Genomic DNA, 20,953 nt, shown 5'->3' on the forward strand with positions numbered 1-20,953 from the left:
ATGTATACTGCTCTAAATACACTACATTTCCAAAGGTATGGGGACACCGCTTCTAATTAGTGGTTTTGGCTGTTTCAGCCACAACCATTGCTAACAGGTGCATATCATCAAGCATACAGCCAAGCAATCTCCATTGACAAACATGGGCAGTAGAATGGGTCTTACTGAAGAAGCTCAGTGACTTTCAGCACAGCACTGTCATAGGATTCCATTTTCAACAAGTCAGTTCAACAAATTTCTGCACCGCTAGAGCTTCCCCAACTTAGTGGCAACAGTTTGGGGAAGGCCCTTTCCTGTTTCAACATGACAATGCTCCTGTGCACAAAGCGAGGTCCATAAAGCAATGGTTTGCTGAGTTTAATGGGGAAGAAGTTGACTGGCCTGCACAGAGCCCTGACCTCTACCCCATCAAACCTCTTTGAGATGAATTGGAGTGCCGACTGTAAGCCAGGCCTTACGCCAAACATCAGTGCCCAACCTCACTAATGCCCTTACGGCTAAATGGAAGCGAATCCATGCAGCCATGTTCCAAATTCTACTGGAAAGCGTTCCCAGAAGAGTGGAGGCTGTTACAGCAGCAGAGGGCGGTACAACTCCATATTAATACCCATGGTTTTGGAATGAGATGTTCAACAAGTACATATGGGTGTGATGTTCAGGTGTCCACATACTTTTGGAAATGTAGTGTAGGCGCAGGAATTATAGATCAATTCTGACTCCAGGATTTAGACACGTTTCTATGAATGTGTGTGTGTTAAAAAGCGACATTTTTCAAACGTTAACCATTTTATGGAGGTGAGGGGTGCTTGGTAAGATGGCTGCTATTGTAGGGGCCTTGAGATGGAGATGTTTGGAAAGACAGGGCGGTGACAGGCGGTGATGCGTCTGTCCCAGGTGCGGATATGGGAGATCCCGGAGGGCGGGCTGAAGCGGAACATGTCCGAGGCGGTTCTGGAGCTGTACGGACACAGCCGGCGCGTGGGCCTGATCGAGTGGCACCCCACCAGCAGCGGCATCATCTTCAGCGCCGGCTACGACTACAAGGTGTTCCGTCCGTCTCCCCAATGGGACAGGGCTGTCACCCGAGTGAAAGCGTACCGCCATTTCTGCTCCTCTCTCCCTACCTCTCACTCTCTCTCTTCCACTGTGTCCCGCTCTCTCTCTCTATCAGTCCCTCTCACCGTCTCGTTCTCTCCTGCTTTGCCACTCATTCTCCCTCCGTCTCTTACTCTCACATTATATCAGCCTGTCTGACTCACTCGTAAATCAATTTCAGTTTACCTCAAATAAACTGAATTCTTTTCTCCCATAATCCAAAGCACACAAACATGAAACAGCGCTCAGACTGAGCTGTGAACCCAAGGCCTCGCCCTTCTCATCATCTCATCCAGATCCTGATTTGGAACCTGGAGATTGGCGAGCCGGTGAAGATGATTGACTGCCACTCGGACGTTGTCATCTGCATGTCCTTCAACACTGACGGCAGCCTGCTGGCCACCACCTGCAAGGACAAGAAGCTGCGCGTGATTGAGCCACGGTCCGGCAGGGTGCTGCAGGTAGGGGGCGCACGCGATCATCGCGTTCCCACCCTCATTTCACACGCAAACGCACACCCTTATCGTACACGCGCACACACACGTGCTTATGCACACATAGGTTTGTTGCATGTGCAACTTCAACCTCAGGAAGCTAGCTAGCTAGCTAAGCATATTTCAAATTACACATGGTTAGTATATGTTAGCTACGGATCTGATACAATTTGGCCCTTTTATAGTATATGCATGGCTAAGAGTTTTAAAAGCTCTTCAAAACTAAGTCTGCTCGGGGCTTGGATGCTGGGTGAAAATTCAGCGCAGCAGGATCACAGAACCAAAGACACAGACAGGCCAAGACACCATCTCCATTCAATGGCCAGCTAAGAAAAAAAACAGGGACTCACTTTTCCTGTGTGCCCAGAAAAAATCCCCTTCTTGAAAATGCATGCACACACACATACGCATGCATGCACACACCCCCACACACACTTGAGCAAAAAAGTTCTGGCAATTTTTTAGTTAATCAATACATATTCAGAATTTCATATAAGCACCCACAGTAAGCATCAACTGACTCACCAGCACAGTGTGTTTCAAAAGATATTTTCTGATGTTAACCACCCACTCTGTTATTCCACATTATTCATATATGCTGTATCAATGCACAACTTGGGTTCCTTTAAAGGCTGACCACGAGAATGGCAAATTAAGCTAGTTTTCAGATTGGTACTAGCATGGCAGCAAACAGTAAACAGAGCCGCCACAGAGGTAAATCTTACACAAAAGCAGACCTGGGTCAAATACAAATCGCATATTAGGGTAAGTCATATAAAGTATACAAATTGCTTAAAGAAGTAATGAGAAACCCATGACCAACCTTCTTGCTAATGTCATCTCTGAGAACATGTTTCCTATCAGTGTTTTAGAAAGTGCAGCATGCAAAACATTGGTTGTGTCCGAAAAACAGCCGACTTGCCTACTATCGAGTATGCTAGATGAGTACACTGGATGAGAAAGTTAAGTAGACTACATTTTTTTTTAAATATAGTGTGCTTAAAATCCCAGGATGTTATACTTATTTCCAGGGTTTTGCTGAGTATATTCGAGAGCACGCTTTTCAGGAAGTAAACAACCATTTTGGTCCCATAAATATGACTCATAAAAACTTCCCTAAAATTGCACAATCAGTACCTCACATTTTCATGAGGATAAGGTTCCTCATCTTGAGACATGTCTTGATCACCTTGTGCAGCTTACCATCAGGTGGCCTTCAATCTACTGCCCTAAAAAGGGCACTTGCAAAGGCTTTCAGCATTGTGCTCCACTGGAACAAGCCTGATCTAGTACAGGACTTGAAGGGGGTCCTGTAACTTTTGGCTGGTGGAATTCCCAGCTGAAAATGATTTGATCAGTACTCTAAGCTGAAGAAGCAAAGCTTGACATGCCACCAGTTGCCAAACTATCCATGCACAAGAGGAATGCGCCAGGTGATGCGACCGACACCCTCAATCCCTCTGAGATCGCAAAGCTCAGTCATTGTAACCGACAGCAACATCATTTCATGGATAAGGCGGCTTAAAATCAGAGTTTTTATGGAGCTCACCCAGAACATAAAGGCATTACTTGAGAAGCACTTGATTGTTTATGAAGACAAACCACCAAACGGCCTCCATTTTGGAACCATGTTTCAAACTGGTGCAACAGTCTTCACTCAGTCTTCTGAGTGTTCCGGATGATATGAAAGAACCCTCATGACTACAGCAGAGAAAAAGCTTCCCATGGAAAGAGCAGAGAGACATACGTTAGGCATGTTTTTTAAATTTTATGTTGTTTAGATAGGCCTCAGAAATAGAGGTTTATTTCAGCACCCCACACCTTGCAACAAGCTGAACCATTTTAGAGAGGGCATGACATTGAGTACCTTGCTATTTCATATGTAGATACTATTCATTTGAGAGTATTTTTAAACATGTTTGGAATCCAAGTTATTGCAATTGTAGATGCTGTATTTCAAATACTTAAAGATTCTGTTGATTCCATAGCTAATTATATTCAAATGCATATCTGATATCAATCAGTTTACAAATACTAAAATTCAAATACTATAGTATTTAAACTACACTTCTGAAAATGAATTTGAAAGTAACTGAAATGCTTCAATACATCAAAATACATATTTGACGGAGGTCTTGTGCAACAGTGCAGCTTTGAACACTGAATACCTAGATTTACTTCAAAGTATCCCAGACCAAAATCTATTTTTTAAGGTCAGATGAAATATTAAATAAGCCAGTGTATTTTATGACGTAAAACTTCCTCTCATGAGTCAGATCTTTTTAAGTCAACTTCAAACAGTCTGCATCTGTAAGGAGGTAGCATGAAGACCTCCGTTCAGGGCCTGGCCAAAGTTATTAAAAGTTATTAAGTTATTAAGTGACTAGTGTGACTGAAATCGAAATGCCTGACTTGACATGCGTGTAAGGTACTGGGACATACAGGTACAGCAAAAGCAATTAGCATATCATCTTATCAATAAATCATAAGTGCAGGAAATATCCGTCTCAAATCTCTGTGATGGTCCGTTCCCTGACCAATGCATGGATTCATCAAGGGAAGTTGATTTGATTTTGACATGCAATGCTTTTGCTGCTTCTTTTGTTGCTGGCCAAGGGCAACCGGTTACCCTTCCCTCTCTTGCCAGCTTCACATAGCTGCTGAATGGAGCCCCTGCTTTAATCCAGATCCGGTTTCTGAAGCATCTGGACAGAACTGATGCCAAAGGAAAAAATGTGACTGACAGAGAAGAGAAAAGACTAATGGCACTATTTTATGACAGTCCTGCTTTTCATGTGTATGTGATTCCCTCTCCTGACAGGAAGCGAACTGTAAGAACCACAAGGTGAACAGAGTTGTGTTTTTGGGCAACATGAAGCGTTTGCTGACAACAGGGGTGTCACGATGGAACACCAGACAGATTGCACTGTGGGATCAGGTCAGTCGTAGTGTGTGTGTGTGTGTGTGTGTGTGTGTACATGGATGTGTCTGTATGTACTGTATGAATGTGTGTGTGCATGCACGTGTGCTTGTGTGTATGAGATCTTGTTGGTGTTTATGTATGTGTATGTTTGTGTGTATGTGTGTGATAGTCTGTGTTAAAGCCTGCTGTGTGTATGTACGTGTGTGTGTGGTTGTTTTAGCGTGTTGTGTGTATGTACGTGTGTGTGTGTGTGTTTGTGTTAGCGTGTTGTGAGTATGTACATGCGTGTGTGGTTGTGTTAGCATGTTTTGTGTATGTACATGCGTGTGTGGTTGTGTTAGCATGTTTTGTATATGTACATGCGTGTGTGGTTGCGTTAGCATGTTTTGTGTATGTACATGCGTGTGTTTTTGTTAGCGTGTTGGGTGTGTGTACATGCGTGTGTGTACGCTCTCACAGCTGCTAGCTTTCCCTCACAGGAGGACCTCTCTATGCCCATCATAGAGGAGGAGATTGATGGGCTCTCTGGGCTTCTCTTCCCCTTCTATGATGCGGACACACACATGCTCTACCTGGCAGGCAAGGTAAGCTGTGTCCCTCGCAGGTACCACCTTCTCTAGTAATGTCTCTAATATCATCTTAGCTCTACCAACTAGTCATTTTTTTAATGCAAAGCACCTCATGTACCTGGCTTGTAATCACTCACACACATTTAGCAGGCTGAAGTTTTGCCACAAGGGGGAGCTATTAGCACTCAAGTAGCTGAAATTCAGGAGTGCTAAGCAGGAGTGGTGCTTTGCATCAATGACACTATGTGTCCTTGTTAAGTATTTCAATAATTAAATAAATGGCTCCCATAGCTGTGGATGTGCATAAGTGTGTGGGGAAAGTGCACTTTGTGACTACGGACAATTGAAAGGAGTGTGTCACTTAGTAGAACACAATGTGGCTATCTCACAGGGAGATGGGAATATCCGATACTATGAGATCAGCACGGAGAAGCCCTACCTGCAGTACCTGATGGAATTCAGGTCCCCAGCCCCACAGAAGGGACTTGGTAAGGGAGGCCACGCCTCCAATACACACCTTTCTGCTGCACTGTCAGCTTATCACCAGCACCAGTGAAGACACACACAAACCATACAAATGAATCGGGTCGCATGCTACTATGTCACTCACTTATCTATCAGACATCCTTACACAAGGGTAATAAAACTTTGGACATTTTTACACATTGTCTATTTACGCAGGTGCGCATTAACTAAAACGAGGAAGTGCATTACACAAAGTACCTTACTCAGGAATGTGTATCATGTGATACTAAATGCTAAATGCTATCAACACCCCCACCCCCTCCCTCTCACTGAACCCCTCGCTGACTGAACTCAAGGAGTGATGCCAAAGCACGGGCTGGACGTGGGCGCTTGCGAGGTCTTCCGATTCTACAAGCTGGTAACGCTGAAGGGGCTGATCGAGCCCATCTCCATGATTGTGCCGAGGCGGGTGAGTGCAGCGGGGGGGCGGGGCGGGGCAGGGCTCCATATGGCTGATAATGAGCCATTAGCATTACCATTAGCGACAGCAACAGATGCACGGTTATGGGGAAATAAGGCCTGCTGGAGCAGGAAGAGTCCTGCTTGTGGACTTCTAAATTAATTGCATATCAGGGCTGCATTGGGTAGAAATGAATGGGGACTATTGTTCTGACATCCACCAGCACTTTGTTGGGCTTCTGAAATTACAGGCTGTTGAAGCACTGATTTGTGGTTTCACTGCGTATAGGCGCTTACATTTGTGCCATGCAAGTAGGAGGGGACACAGGAAGGAACTACCGGGACTGTGCTGCACAGTCGTCACTGATCAGTGTTGTCATGGTTATTTAACTCTGGTTTCTGCAGTCAGAGACGTACCAGGAGGACATCTACCCAATGACTCCAGGCAAGGAGCCGGCGCTCACTGCCGATGAGTGGCTGAGCGGGATCAACAGAGGTACACACCGCTCCACATTTAGTGCTGCCATTACCAATGCTGCGCAAGGGGCCTCACAGCGTGTGTGTGTGTGTGTGTGTGTGTGTGTGTGAGAGCAGACCCCGTGCTCATGTCCTTAAAGGAGGGCTACCAGCGGTCCACTCAGCTGGTCTTCAAAGCGCCGGTGAAGGAGAAGAAGAGCGTTGTGGTCAACGGCATCGACCTGCTGGAGAACGTGCCGCCCAGGACAGAGAACGAGGTGTGTTCATCTGCGTGTGGTGGAGGCATGGGCTTGTTTGTATGAGTATATATTTTTGTCCATTCTGTGTGTGCAGGGCTACATATATATATACACCATTGTGTGTGTGTGGGCATTCATGCATTTACGCCAATTTCTGAGTGCTTGCGTACGTACACTAGTATCTAGGTGTGCGTGTGTGTTTGTATGTGTGTTTATGTGCATGTGTGTGTGCACGCGCGTGTGTGCGTGCGTGTGTCTGTGTGTGTGTGTACATGTGTTTGTGTGAGTATGTGTGTGTGTGTACGTGCATGTGTGTGTGTGTGTGTGCGCGCGTACGCGTGTTTGTGTGTGTGTGCGTGGTTGTGTGTGTGTGTGCGTACGCGTGTTTGTGTGTGTGTGCGCGGTTGTGTGTGTGTGTGCGTACGCGTGTTTGTGTGTGTGTGCGCGGTTGTGTGTGTGTGTTATACAATGCTGCATTGTTGTTGGCAGCTCCTGCGGATGTTCTTCCGGCAGCAGGATGAACTGCGGCGTCTGAAGGACGAGCTCGCACAGAAAGACGTTCGAATCCGACAGCTGGAGCTGGAACTCAACAACCTGAAGAACGCCCCCAACAACATGTGACCCCTGACCTTTCTCCCGCCCCCAATCCCAATCTCTTTACAACCTCCCACCACCACCCCACAGAGCCACGCGGACTCTAGAGGGAGACAGTCCACAGCATTTCAAATTCCCCTCCCCCCTCCAAAAAGAAAAAAAGTCTTGCTGAGCTTCCATCACTGCCAAAACCAGCCGCACATGCCCCCTCCCCCACAGCAACTGCCCACCCCCCACACGCGGCTGTATCAACAATGGCTGCCCTCAGCCACACGCAGAACCAAGAACAAAACTGTTCCCCTGCCCCTCGCTGCACCCCGGTCTGGTAGCCTGGCTCTTCAGCGCAAGCAGACACAGCCCACCAAAATCCCTCTCTACAGGAGTGGAGTTTGCCAGCAGTTTGCTTATGGGCAAGAGTGAGAACTGTGCTTAGCTGTGACATCAGGGGAATCAAATGGCCTCTTCCACCTTCTTTTCTACCAATGCATTGACTGTGAAAATGTTCACAAGTATAAATCTAGGTATGTACAGTCAACTGGTGTACAACTACTCCAGCTCAATGATGCAGGCAATTCACCTGGTACTGTTATTTTTTTCCTTCTCACACATTTTTTGAATATTGATTATTTTATTTATTCCATTGTGTTTAACCATTTAACTCACTTCACTTTGGCTTTGCTGTTAATGCCAAATGTTTGTTCTGTTCCTCGTCGAATCCGCTCCCTAACTCCTTGTTCACAGTAATACCATTAGACACGTAGTTGAGAACATGTACAGCGTCAGTGTTTTGAGGGCAGTGTCTGTCTGCATGTAACCACAAAAGAAGCTATTTCAGCCCAAAAGGTGGCGGAGACGCTGCCTTGGCCCTGCCTGCTTTGTTGTTGTTGGTGGGAAGACGGGGGGTTTAGTGGGAAAGCGACGACAGGACTACAAAGGTCAGACAGCTGTGTGAGCTTTGCGACATTCGCTCACTGGGGGAAAATGTGCTTCCGCCATTGTGGAATCACGGCGCTGAGACCCCGCGCCCCACCACGGAAGAAAACGTTAACGCTGCCTCTCTCCTGACTTTGTTTCCAGTAGCACCAACTTGTTCACGTTTTCTTGTTCTTTTTATGCGTCTATGTGCCTATGAGCCTCTTTGCAACCCAAGGTAGCAGGCTATGCCAGTACTAGATGCACCTGTGTGACATTTCCTGCAGATTTTCTATACCTACTTGCTTATGTATCCATAATGGTGAAGTCTGTGAGTCTACTACGACACTAAGGCATTAGTAGCATCATGTTATGCTCCTCTGAATTACAGCATGCTAGAGGGTGATCAAGCAGGGAAGCTCACTGATGCAGGGGAGAGCAGACTCCCAGCACATTCCAATAATAGTTCACCTGGAATGCGGTGCAGTGTCCTGGTGCAGAGTGGCAGGGTCAAAGAGGGCAGCCTGGTGGAGGTCATTCTCCTCAGCTGCTGAGATATAACAGGAACAAATGGGAAGCCAGAAGAGTGGGTGTGGCCTGGGAAGAGAGGCGAGAGATGATTGGTAAGAAGGCTGCAGCACGTGGGAATGGGTACGAGAATGCTGGGGCAAACGGTGGGGATGCTGCAATTCACACAACAGTGCATCTCAAAAATTACTTCCTGAGCAGCGCGTCCGACACTGCGCTTCATAAAACAGTGCGTCTCAAACCACGCTTCACGAACAATGCGTCACGGCTGTCATGTACCGCGAGCTGTGAGTCTGAATTCATGCCTAATTAGCAGCGGGTCTGGGTCACAAATCTTGACTCTCAGCAATGGTTTCACTTCAGTTAGCAAACAGAGCTTAGCTAGCAAACCCAGCCAGCGAGCCACTAATTTCACATGTTACTCAGCCCTCAAGAACTTAATTTGGAATGTTCTAGAATGTTATCTTTCAATATCGCATAGAACATAATAATGAACAGTTGTAAGATGCTATGAGAGAGTTATAACACATCTGGAGTCTTTAAAGGTACACAGAGTCTCCAAAATATATTTTTCACCTGAACTCTAAGTTTAGGGTTATATAAAGTATTATTTTTCTTTTATGTATGAATTACTTTGCAGTTAGCTCTCTGGCTTTTAGTACACAGATGGTTTGAATCAAAATGCTGGGGACATGCTCCTAGGCAGAGCTTAGAAAACAGTGGACTAGGGACAGCATCAGTATCTTATCTCTTGTTTCAGAGTATTGGGTTTATGGGGCATACAAGCAGTTCTTGGAAGCTTGGTAAATCTGCCCCAAAGACATTTGTTTAACTCCGGAAGGAAAGTGCACTTGAGAGTCCACATTTCCAAGGTAATGAAGTGACTGAGGGTCTCTTGACATGAATGTGCATACTGTGGGCCAGTTTGGTCTCATCTGCTGTAAACTCAGAGGTGAGAATCAACCAATCAACCCCCCTCCAAACAACACAGTGACATGCCATATATAAAAAAATCCCTTTGATTTTAAAATTTAAAAAAGATTATCCAGGTTCTCAAGCGCAGTAAATGCAGGTTTTTGTGCAGGTGAAGGGGAGTGTATAGTACGTATGAAATAATGGGAGCTTTGCTTGTTGGATCCTTCAATAAAGGACTGAAATGCCTTCTGTGACTATTCGGTATATGACGAGGAAAGCTCGAGGGGACATGCGTTCTTCTAACACCGGAGGGCGCTGTTCTTCCTGAGACAAAACCACGATCAAGACCGAGTCGTCCGAAACGATGGAGATAAAATCATGATTACTAAACTGCTGACACGGGGTCTCCATTATGTCAGCTATATACGTGTACGTTGTAATGCACATAAACTTGTTTCCTTTTATTGAGACCGAGACAGAGCCCAAACAAATTTTGCAAATCAAGGAATCCATTTACCACAATCTACACCAGAGACAGTAAAGCTCACATGCACTGACTGGAATGAATACAATAGTAACGTTAATAAAAGAGACTTCCGACGTAGTGTTGTTTGCTGGTTCTGTACAAATAACCTTCCTCAGTTTTATCTCTTAGCCTTTAACTCGATTAAAGGATAATTAATAAACAGTGTTATATATCATTTTAAGCACTCAGTTTAAATCACGCTGTCAATGGGAGACAAACAGTATGTTGACTATATAACTAATGCCCGATTCTCCAGTCTTTATTCATAATAGCCTTATTCACTAAATAATACCGTTTTAACTGTATGACCACGGCCACAACAAAACGGTTTTTTACAGACCTAACGTTTATACAACTCACGTCAAATTGCACTAACAAAACTCGCCACCGGGTGGAATAATTTTGCTTAACTTTCGCTGTCCCCATTTTCGAGTACGCGTTCACATGGTCACATACCCTGCGCCCCGTATATTCCATGTGACGTCATCTTTGCTTCTATTTATTCACTAACCCACAGAAGGAATTTTTAAGTTTTTGGTAAAGGTTATTTTCCTACCACAACGTTCTTACCGAAGCAGACTTCATATCGTAATTTAAAAATGTTAATCGATATTTTTGTTCCCGTCACAAATATGTCAGTGCAATCATCTGTAAAAAATAGTATCTACAAACGGTTAGTGCAGGCCTTTAAAAAAATATTTTGAAATACATTTTGGAATTAAGGTTTTTAATTTCCCTGGACAACATCGGCTGTGGTCCAATGTCCACGACAGAACCTTAGTCCTACTGCAAGTCCTAAAACCTACAGCTGGTGACCTGCTCGAACTAAATACGCTTTATGCAACGGCTTCATCGTCTGTGTTTATACCTACGTCTAACTGACTGTGGGATATTATGTTCACGCATAAAGCTCGTCTCATCCATATCCAGATAACCATTTGAGCGCTCTAGCAAGTTACACAACACTTACCGTGATGCGCATCACATTCAAAGAAGAAATGCATAGAAGGCGGCATTGGCTTTGTCACCGGTCAGCTGAAACATCACGCCCCTCAGCTGTGTCTCCACCACTCAATTTACAAGACTTTCTCGCACAGGTGAGGTGGGTAATTAAAACGAGTCCGGTCTCTTCACCCTCCTTCCCCAACGAACGGCGAAAAAGTCATTTCTTTGGAAATGAAAACGAGTCTTAAAACAACATATCCCTCGCTACCAAAGACACACGTACAAACCTCTTCTATTGGCCTGTTGCAGTTCTCTGGGTGGCCTACGGACTCAAATAAGCCACAAAAAGTATAAAAAAAAGATTTATTGAAATTGTTGAATGACAAAAGAACTAAAAGTTTGGCTTAAGAGAAAGTTTAGCAAACGTTTGCCTGTACAGATGACAAAAAGAAAACAAAACAGGATAAGCTAACTTTACGGATATGAAAAGAAACTATACATTCATGAGGCATGAAGAGCCATTCACTGACTGCAAGGGTAAGAAAATACAGTTTTGCACTAGCAATATGCCATTGAATGCAAGACCACAGGCCCAAATATCAGGCTGTGCCCAAAATGTGTCTCTATTCTCTGCATTTGAAAAGGTAATGACCAATAAATTTACAGATTCTGTCTAATCAGAATACTGTAGGTTACTGTAGTTTACAGGCCAAGTTACACAAATATTTTGAACTTAATATTTTATTACAGAGAATTATTACAGCTGAAATTAATCATGAAATATCTGCCATTATCAAAAGCAATAGAGAACAGATTTTGGTCACTATTTACAGAGAAAAAAAAACTACTATCCGAGTAGGGGGGGGAGGGGGGTAATGCATTTTATGATAATGGCAGACATTCCCAAGGGAACACACAAAAGTGATTTCTGTGCATGTTCCAACTGACAGAATGGTGCATTTGTCACCATGCCTAAACAGCACATACAACATTCTGATGACATCACAGATGCACATTTTACACTAAAATAAAAGAGGGGGGGGGGAAAGCAGGTTGGGGGTAATTCCTGAAAAAAATAAGTCAATGTTAAAATATACTCAAACATGCACTCTAAAAAGTTTTTGGTATATTTTTTCTTTTATCTTTAAATACACAAGTCATCAGCAATCTGTATACACATTTAGGCATCAATAACACAGTAAGGGGGGAAAAAATCTTTACACTGGGTGTACTGTCCATTCTGACGTGAAGAAATTACTACTACTGTCTTTCTGTACGGTTTAAAGAAAACAGTCAAAGGAGAAATAATGGGAATTACAATTTAAAAAAAACAAACAAAACAAAAAAAAAAAAAAAAGAAGTATCCCTTGCCCACCCTGCCCACACCACACCAAGTTAACACCACCCATTCCCACTGCAACATGACATTTTAGAAAATACAGGGAAATACAGGGTTAAAACAGTCAGGTCACAACTGAAGATGACTGAGCAGGTTAGAGGCTTTAATCCTCTTCTTCGCCTTCATCCTCCGGGTCCCTTTTTCTTTTCAGTCCCCGCTCTTCCTCTAAATGGAAAAAAAAAAATTTTTAATAAAAAAAAAAACTGAGAACCCATAACAGTTTTCTTTGGGATATTAAAATCTATCTCCTGCCACTGGATGCGACTGTCTGGCCACTACCATGCACCCATTCCTCACATTAGCATGCTGCATTTCCTAAAATCAAACCACCATTTCTGGCACTCGTACAGGCCTGGAGGTAACGTTCACTGCATAACTTACCGTCGTCATCCTCATCTTCATCATCTACCTCCCCATCATTCAACTCCTCTTCCTCTTCCTCCTAAAGACAGGGGGAAACACCTTTACCGATGGCTTTCGGGAACCACGACAGTAATCATAAGAACACCCAATCCAAATTTAAAAGGCAAAACCTGGCAATTAAAATTAAGCTACTATAAAAAAGCTACTATAAGCTAAATAAAATACAAAAACTAGAATTTAAAAAAAACTAGAAGTTTCAAAGATACAAATCTACATCTACATGATGTCAGTCAACTTGCTTCCAGTACAATCATTAAACACTGGTCATCAGACTAGGAAGGCTGTAATATGCAGCTTTTGGATGTTAGCACTAGACATGCCCCAGTGCCTTACTGCTTTGCACCTGCACCCTGGATACAGAGCCCCCTGCCCAGCCTCCAGCTAAAGCTGCCATTGGGATGTGATTGGCTTTTTTAACATTCTGGGAGCTTACATGTTGTGTAAAATCAAACAAGTAACACCAGAAATTTGACAACTGTATTAACGTGTGCAAGCTAGATCTGCCTAAGATAGATGGAATCTCAGGTGATGACATTTCACAAATTGTGGGGGACGCTATAAAAACAAAATTGAAGAATAGCTGATGTCAAAATCCGTGGGTACAAGAGTGCATGACACCGTTTTGACTCAGCGTCTTCACACCATCATCTTGCTCCTCACCTCTCCACTGATATCCTCTTCTTCCTCTTCTCCTTCTTCTTCGTCCTCCTCCTCTTCCTCACCTTCCTCTTCATCCTCATCTCCTGGTGCAGCCTCTTCATCATATTCTTCCTCCTCTACCTCTGCAAATTTTTACAAAAATGTCTCAAAATACTTACACCCTTCATACTGCTTATCAAATGATAAGCAAATTAACATTGACCAGTAAACAACACCAATGACATAACCGTTGCATTGATAAAACGTACACATTCTATACACAATGTAGAAATATTTTGCTCCATACGGCCCTCGAAGTGTTGTAACATACCATCTTCATCATCATCCTCATCATCCAGGCCTTCCACATATGCCTCAGCATCAGAGTCAGGCGCCTCCTTATCCTCCTTGTCATACCCATCGAGGTATGTCAGCTGAGGAAGCAGCTTGAACACGTTTTCTCTGTAGTCATTCAGGTTTGTCACCTCGCAGTTGAACAGGTCTAAACTTTTTAGGCTTTCCAACTTTTTCTGCAAAAGGAGACAACAATGACCAAACACCATCAATTAATAGTGCTTTACAGGTGCAGTGTTTCCAAATAGCCCCGGTGTCCCCCCGTACCCTGTGTAAGCCCCCGGGCTCACGCTCACCAGAGGTTCCATTGTGCTGAGGTCTTTGATTTTGTTGCCACTGAGGTTGAGATGTGTGAGGTTCGGGCATCTCTCCGCCAGCACTTCCAGCCCTCCTGAGATTCTGTTGTCACTGAGCTCAAGCTGTAAAATAGGGGCAGAACTTGAGGTCATGACTTGCTATGCTTTAAAGGGAAAATTCTACTGAGCATGTAGTTTGGGAAACATCAGCCCTCCTGGAGGGGGTGGGGAGAGAACCACTAACCTTTTTAAGTTTGTTTAACTTGGGCAAGTTTGCGACAGATGTCAAGCCTACGTTGATTGTGCTTAAAAATTCCAGTTCCTCAAATGCATCTGTGAGACCCTCGATTTTGCCCTCATTTGAACGACAGTTGTCTAGAACAAGTTCTTTAACCTGAAAGACAAGAGGAAATCAATTAACATAAACAAAATAAAACATCAAAAGTATCATGGCTCTCTGTTGCTCTGCATATAGGCTAAATATGTTACGGTCTGCATAACAGCAAATCCCACTGGCGAAGAGAGTGCTGGTATAAGTCAGGCCGCAGTTTACTTTAGCAAGCTTAAATTGAGCCAAATCACTGTCGTTTCCGACTTCTGACACAGAGTGTAGCTTGCACTGTACAACAACTCAGCAAGCATTACCAATGATGCCCGTGGTTGCCTTTCTAATACAGCTGCTCCAAACTGGCCATGGGTGTTTAATGAAAACTGATACTCCGTAACTTGCCCAAGCTTCTTCAAAGAGATCCCAAACTGTGACTCAGTGGCCCATATTACAGTGCACTGTGATCAAACACAAAAAATGCTAATGGATAACTACTTTATTTTATGTTCAGTATAGCACACAGACACAAACTACAACACACACCTAACAAAACTGTATATGCACTGTACATTAAACCCTGAAGTGGCTATTAAATGTGTAGGCTTTGTAAATGCTACCTGCCATACACCGAAGGCTGCCTGGACAAAGTGTAAACTGCTTTGACTTTGTAAACAAATTGCTTTCCTCACTGCAGACTTCATAAATCTTCCCATAGCCATCATGTACATGGGAAATCCAGTACTACTTTCATAAACAGTAACAAAGACACCAGCTACTGTAAAATGACTGAAGTGTATGTGTGTGTGTACACAGTGTGTGTGCACACAAAACACACACTAACTACCTAAACACAATTCAGAACAGTAACCATCAAGCAGGTTGTACATATGAAGCCTACCTACTCAGCGCAGTGAGACATCTCCATTACAGCACAATATCGTGCACACATTTCTGGCTTTCACGTTTCACACAAGTAAGTTACCTTTCACAACAGAATTTAGCGGGCGCTGCTATCCTAGCAATCCTCAAACACAGTAAAACAATGTGATGAAAAATAGCTGGTCAAATAGCCAGCAGTGAATGCAACATTAATTATTCCACAATCCGTCTACGTAAACACATGCTTCAATATGTATACAATAATATTTATGGCGGCATTTGCGGTGTCTTCCAACGTCAGCCCCACTTGCCGCACGAATACATAGCTATCTCGAGCAGTAAACGGCGCAAGAGCGACGCATAAACCACCCACTTGCATAAACACCCTCAGAATTTAAACTGCGTGCGCTACAGACATGACTCGTGTACAATGTGATGTGATTTTGTTTTAAAAATAAAACAAATAAAATATCAAGCCAAATTGAGCAATGTTTTCTGATAACATATTTACCTACATTTTAAAAGATATCCCATACCTTCCCGACCGTAAACGCATTTCAGGTGTATTCAACCGATTCCTATTTTGCTTTATTTCGCCCAAGGTGAGGTAGCCATCACTCAGGACAACGTAAAAATATAAACCAGTGGGTCAGACATTGTTTTTATGTTCCACTTTGGTTTATTGTGTTGATGGCTGAATAGGTTTTGATTCATTACCCGGAGTTAAATAATGTTCTTTCGCCAAACTGACAACGCCACAGACAAAATGGCTGACTACGCTGTGGCTCTATATTGGATTGCTTCTCACTGTACCCAGCGCAACTGAGATTACTGAGGGACATTCTTGACAAATCGGACTCTCATTTGAAGTCCTAAAACAGACACACACGATTCATGTGAATTCAAGGGGTAGGAGGGGCGGCATAATATCAACTTGTGTTTAGCTTGCCGACACACACGCTATGCAGCCAATATATATAACTAGCGATCGTTTGTTAATCGTAATTCAAACCAAATGGCGAATATCCGAAAACAGATTGTGTTGTATGCATTAAAAAAGGAACTAAAGCTTCTGTGCAGCTAAGGTTAGCCAACAAGAAATCGATATCACAAGCTAGCTAATCGTGTGGCTTTGTTGCTCGGTAAAATGGCGGCTTGTTCGGGATGCCTCCATACACAATCGGCGCAATTCGAAGTTAAACATACTTCACGATACTGTTCCGAGTATCGCAGCGCAGTTTGGTTTGCAAATTAACGCAATATCATGTCCGTTTGCAATTTCATATCGAATGGATGTTCATGTATGCCCAGTGCGTGACTCACGTCCACTGTAAACGAACACTGGCAACTAGCTGGCTACAGCTCGCGTCGTGAACAACAAACAAGGCAGGCGGAGACAGGGTAAGATAGCGAGTTCATGCTGCTGCCCGAGCTGTTTCGTTTGTCACGCTCAAAAGTACACGGGCACTTCACGCGGCAAATCGAGATTATCTGCAAACTCGCATGGTGAAATGCACTGGTGCTCACTTAGATGAACGTGTCCTTGTGATTTGCATATTACTCGCAATCAAATAAACCGATAAATTACGTTTATCTATCTTTGTCGCCTACTTTAAGAATTAGTTGGAAAGAATCACGATTTCGTCGTTTAACCTGGTATACTGACCACGAATTCAATTTATTCTAGAAAAAATATTTTTACTTGTGGTTTCGAGATGGCCATCATGCCCAACAAATAACCCAATGCCCATCGATATAAAACTGGTATCGACTTGTTTTCAATTGACGCGTGATCTCATCTATTTTCCCTCAGTCAAGGTCTGCATCGATATCAACTATTCGGAAAATAGTGGAATTTGTTTACATACGCTAGAAAGTTCACCAAGTAATGAAGCTGGGTAACCACTCGGAGTTATTCAGCAATTTACGTGACATAGTCATAGACTATTTTTGTCCCATTCCAAGTTATTTAATAACTCGATATACTTGGATTGTGCACACATGCAGAAAAGAGTATTTGCACCAAGCAAACTCACAAGTGAAATTATAGTGAAACACCCATGCCCTCCGTAAACGGTCCAAATCATCAGTCACGGTACATTGTTGATAAGAGGGAAAAGGGCGCGTTCGGGACTAACGTTACAAAGTTACAAATATGGCTCCACACAGATATCCTTGTTTATAGCCAGCTTCAGCAAGTAAGAAGCGCCACACTGTAACGCTGCACACAAAGCCTGTCAGTTTTACAATCGCTTTAAAGTTATCGAATCCGAGCATAGCAATAGAGGCGAAATCGGTCATTGTGAATAGCAGTTAGAAACCTGTAAACTTTCTCTATACTGTACTGCCCATTCAATGGATCGACATAAACTACACTGCACACGCGTGCGCTTTTCCCCAAAATCAAGGACAGGGCTTAGCCAATAGCATACTGTTAAAATAATAAACCAAAGTATTTAAAGTAGTCTTACCCCTGACGGTGTTCGATTCCGCAGTTCTAGGTTAATTCTTTTCTTCATATCCATCTTGAGGGAGTTAGCTACACTGTATATTAATCTAGTAACCCAGTAAGAGCAGTTGGACTTGCAGGGCTCTTTACACACAGCTACCGCCTCAAACACTGTGTCGCTGCTCAATCTAACTTGATCACTCGGGGGCAGGAGCAGGCCGGTCGATTGTCGTCACCACTAACCAATCATAAACATCAAATAATATATGAACAGTTCTTTACACACCCAGCCTCAACTGTGAACCAATTATTTAATAAGGCGGAGCTACAAAGATTAAGTTCGGTTGAGCTGGTGAGAGTGTACATTTAACTGACATCTCTGCATTCAATCGCCATCACTTTGGTTAAGGTGCGACTTGATACGAACGCGAAAAATAAGCAAGACATATTTCGTTTAAATACAGCGTGGAATGCCATATTAAAAATAAAGTTTTATAACATCAGTGGTATGTATACCGCAGCTTGGAGGGCCAGCTGAATTCGACTGCAATATAGGTAAATGTAATTAGGCTAACAACACAGCAAATTATTCTTCCGCGATGAAAATGGATTTACTGAAATCGATGATGCTCTACAAATAAGAACTCATAAATGGACTGCTTCCATGCATAGCGCATTCGATAGTAAATGTTTATAATAAAAAGCTAGCTGCAATCAATAGAAGGCTTGCTAACTAGACGCGCGTATTCTTTAAATACCCGTGTTATTCGGAGTATTATTACGTTATCTGTTTATTTGGTGGATGCCCTTATCCATGTCAGCGTGTGAATGGTGCTCTAGGAGATGAAAGTACAAGGCATACGAACATAAATTCAGGCTCACTTTTCTCCATGCACAACACAAATTTGGAAGGCGTCTCTTAGAGCTTTTTGCCCCTTCAGCTGTCCTACTTCGAAAATTACAGGTCACACCACGTGGCATATTGACTTTGGGAGGGTGGGGGTGGGCACGGGGTTTGATAAAGTTATCTAGCCGCAGTCCGTTTTCTATACACGTTTTCTGGACAATCACATGGCGAAATTATTGTAATGTAATATTTCTTAATTTTACTACAAATAGGATTATAAGTAACACAATATATTTCCAACATAATTTTTGCGTTTAAACCCCCCTCCCCCACCACACACACATATACAAGTGTAACTCCTTTGTTGTAACAAGCAACATTGCATGTCCAACACGCAGATGGATAGGTGGGCTGTAAATGAATGCATTATATGTAACCATACCCAACAATTTAACGACCACTGACAGCTGAGCAAATGTAACAGTTCCTAATAATCATGAGCAAGCGCCATTAAACGGTCGTATCGTAGAACTGAGAATGATCCTCATTTCCAAGCACTTAAATTAGGGTTACTTCGCTAACTTTGAAGCTATTGACATTGCAACCTTGGCTCTACTTCGTCCAAGTAGCACAAAAGCTTGCCACACATTTGCATACTTCTTGCGAACGTTGTTAGTTTAGTTGGTTTGTGTTCACCGTTCACTGCCGCGGCTATCTGTCTGCTACGTTGCCATCTGAATTGGATTCTTATGATGCGCTGACCCTTTATTGTAAAGAGTTCGAATGCTTCACAAATCAGGTCGTGTTTCGCAAAGTAGCTACAGGGAACGGTGGGATCAAACTAACATTATCTAACGACCCAGATCTGTTAAATCAACCGTTTGAACGTATACATGTCTCCTTCAAGCAAAAGCGACGATGTGTCAAGTAACGTAACGTAGCGAACATTAGCAAAGGAAAGGTAGCAAGACATGGAAGCTCGAACAGACCAACATTAAATTGAATAATAGATTGCTGCTTAGTATGTCTGCTAAGGTAACAGCTGAGTACAATGAACGTAGTTACTGAGCTTACTATTCTGGGTCAGGCGGCCTTGGGAAAATAACCATGCAAAGTGGCACATTACGACCACAAATGTTAGCAAAGCATTTAGACTAGTGAAATGGAGAATCTTTAGAAAACGCGTCCTGATGTTCTCCCAAGTTAACGTCGACGCTAGCCAACTAGCTAGACTACCTACCCTATTTGTCCCAGATTTTAGCGCCATTAAACATACATGTTCCATAACGAATTTGTTACTCAAACAGTCTGCCTTGTTTGGGGAAAAAAACATTACATTTCTATGCTTACCCAGCTTAACTTAGAATCTAACTAATTTACAACAAAATTCATGAATTTCCATACAAATGAGCTTTTCTCTCCTAGCGCCTGTCGCAATTTAGTGCACTTAGTACAGCTGTCCAAGACCCACATCATAACAAGATGATTAATCTATCTCCCATCGTCAGAATACACTGTTAGCCACCACGTTTCTGTCATAGGACCCCACATTCCACATTTGTCGTTATTTGACACAAATGAAATTTAATCGTGCAACAACACAGCCTTGCACGGCCTCCACGGAAACCCCGTTAACCAGGCTGATTGACATAGGGCTAAGCCACTCGTAATCACTGACGCCCTTACTGCGGTTCGGTAGGGTGTGCATTGCTCTTACTTCGCACATAAGACGCACTCACCGTTGATTGGTCTACACATCTTTCACTGGAGTTTACACCAATCAGAAACCAGCTTACGCACAGAGCGAAGAGAAAAACAATTTCTGTATCCTGTACTGATTACACAATTCAAAACCTTCACTTCCGCTCCCCAATGAACCCACATTCCGACCGTTGTTCAAAAACAGCAGACTTAAAATGGTCACCTGACTACATCGGCGCCATCTTGTCCGCTATATAGCATACATTTCAAACAAAACATTTAATGTTATTACATTTACGAAAGAAATTAGTTAACATTACCTATTATTCAGGTCATTTCTGTGTGGAGCTCCGCTGCCGCTTTTAAAGGCACGGAAATGAGAACAGCAACTGCGTGGCATTTTATTGTTTTCACAAATGCACCGGCTTGGTATGCTGGCTTGAAAGAACGCAATTACATGGCGCCTCTCGTTTGAACGAATGTCATAAAATTTTAAA

General features: G+C 43.2%; 3 protein-coding genes and 1 non-coding gene across 5 annotated transcripts in view; 1 reads left to right on the top strand and 3 right to left on the bottom strand.

The window, feature by feature from the left end:
• Positions 1 to 9,177, bottom strand: part of itga11b (integrin, alpha 11b) — a 125,364-nt gene extending 116,187 nt beyond the window's left edge. The window contains exon 1 of the mRNA XM_035396478.1: positions 8,699 to 9,177. Within this exon, the coding sequence (XP_035252369.1) occupies positions 8,699 to 8,978 (280 nt within the window). The 5' untranslated portion in view covers positions 8,979 to 9,177. The remainder of the gene's footprint in view (positions 1 to 8,698) is intronic.
• Positions 1 to 10,270, top strand: part of coro2bb (coronin, actin binding protein, 2Bb) — a 46,244-nt gene extending 35,974 nt beyond the window's left edge. For both annotated transcript variants that reach the window (XM_035396481.1, XM_035396482.1), the window contains exons 4-12: positions 895 to 1,044; positions 1,392 to 1,556; positions 4,411 to 4,527; positions 4,992 to 5,096; positions 5,473 to 5,569; positions 5,903 to 6,015; positions 6,411 to 6,501; positions 6,600 to 6,739; positions 7,211 to 10,270. In XM_035396481.1, the coding sequence (XP_035252372.1) occupies positions 895 to 1,044; positions 1,392 to 1,556; positions 4,411 to 4,527; positions 4,992 to 5,096; positions 5,473 to 5,569; positions 5,903 to 6,015; positions 6,411 to 6,501; positions 6,600 to 6,739; positions 7,211 to 7,342 (1,110 nt within the window). In that variant the 3' untranslated portion in view covers positions 7,343 to 10,270. The remainder of the gene's footprint in view (positions 1 to 894; positions 1,045 to 1,391; positions 1,557 to 4,410; positions 4,528 to 4,991; positions 5,097 to 5,472; positions 5,570 to 5,902; positions 6,016 to 6,410; positions 6,502 to 6,599; positions 6,740 to 7,210) is intronic.
• Positions 10,271 to 11,490: 1,220 nt separating this feature from the next.
• Positions 11,491 to 19,070, bottom strand: anp32a (acidic (leucine-rich) nuclear phosphoprotein 32 family, member A). The gene is made up of 7 exons (XM_035396483.1): positions 17,931 to 19,070; positions 14,497 to 14,646; positions 14,253 to 14,375; positions 13,934 to 14,132; positions 13,624 to 13,745; positions 12,922 to 12,982; positions 11,491 to 12,705 (listed from the first exon to the last, which is right to left on the bottom strand). Exons 1-7 carry the CDS (start codon positions 17,982 to 17,984, stop codon positions 12,644 to 12,646), a joined length of 771 nt encoding a protein of 256 aa, XP_035252374.1. The 5' UTR covers positions 17,985 to 19,070; the 3' UTR covers positions 11,491 to 12,643.
• Positions 14,734 to 14,868, bottom strand: LOC118215886. The gene has a single exon (XR_004762931.1). It is a non-coding gene; the product is annotated as a small nucleolar RNA SNORA28 (small nucleolar RNA).
• Positions 19,071 to 20,953: the final 1,883 nt, after the last annotated feature.

This window comes from Anguilla anguilla, chromosome 16, assembly GCF_013347855.1.
Source record: "Anguilla anguilla isolate fAngAng1 chromosome 16, fAngAng1.pri, whole genome shotgun sequence".
Classification (NCBI taxonomy): Eukaryota; Metazoa; Chordata; class Actinopteri; order Anguilliformes; family Anguillidae; genus Anguilla; species Anguilla anguilla.

Bases quoted from the DNA above. Each gene is read 5' to 3' on its own strand.
- anp32a (XM_035396483.1), bottom strand. From the start codon at position 17,984: ATGGATATGAAGAAAAGAATTAACCTAGAACTGCGGAATCGAACACCG. The intron at 14,133-14,252 runs GTGAGCGTGAGC...CTCCTTTTGCAG, and splicing joins TCAGCACAATGGAACCTCTG to AAAAAGTTGGAAAGCCTAAA. The intron at 12,706-12,921 runs GTAAGTTATGCA...TTTTCCATTTAG, and splicing joins TGAAGATGAGGATGACGACG to AGGAAGAGCGGGGACTGAAA.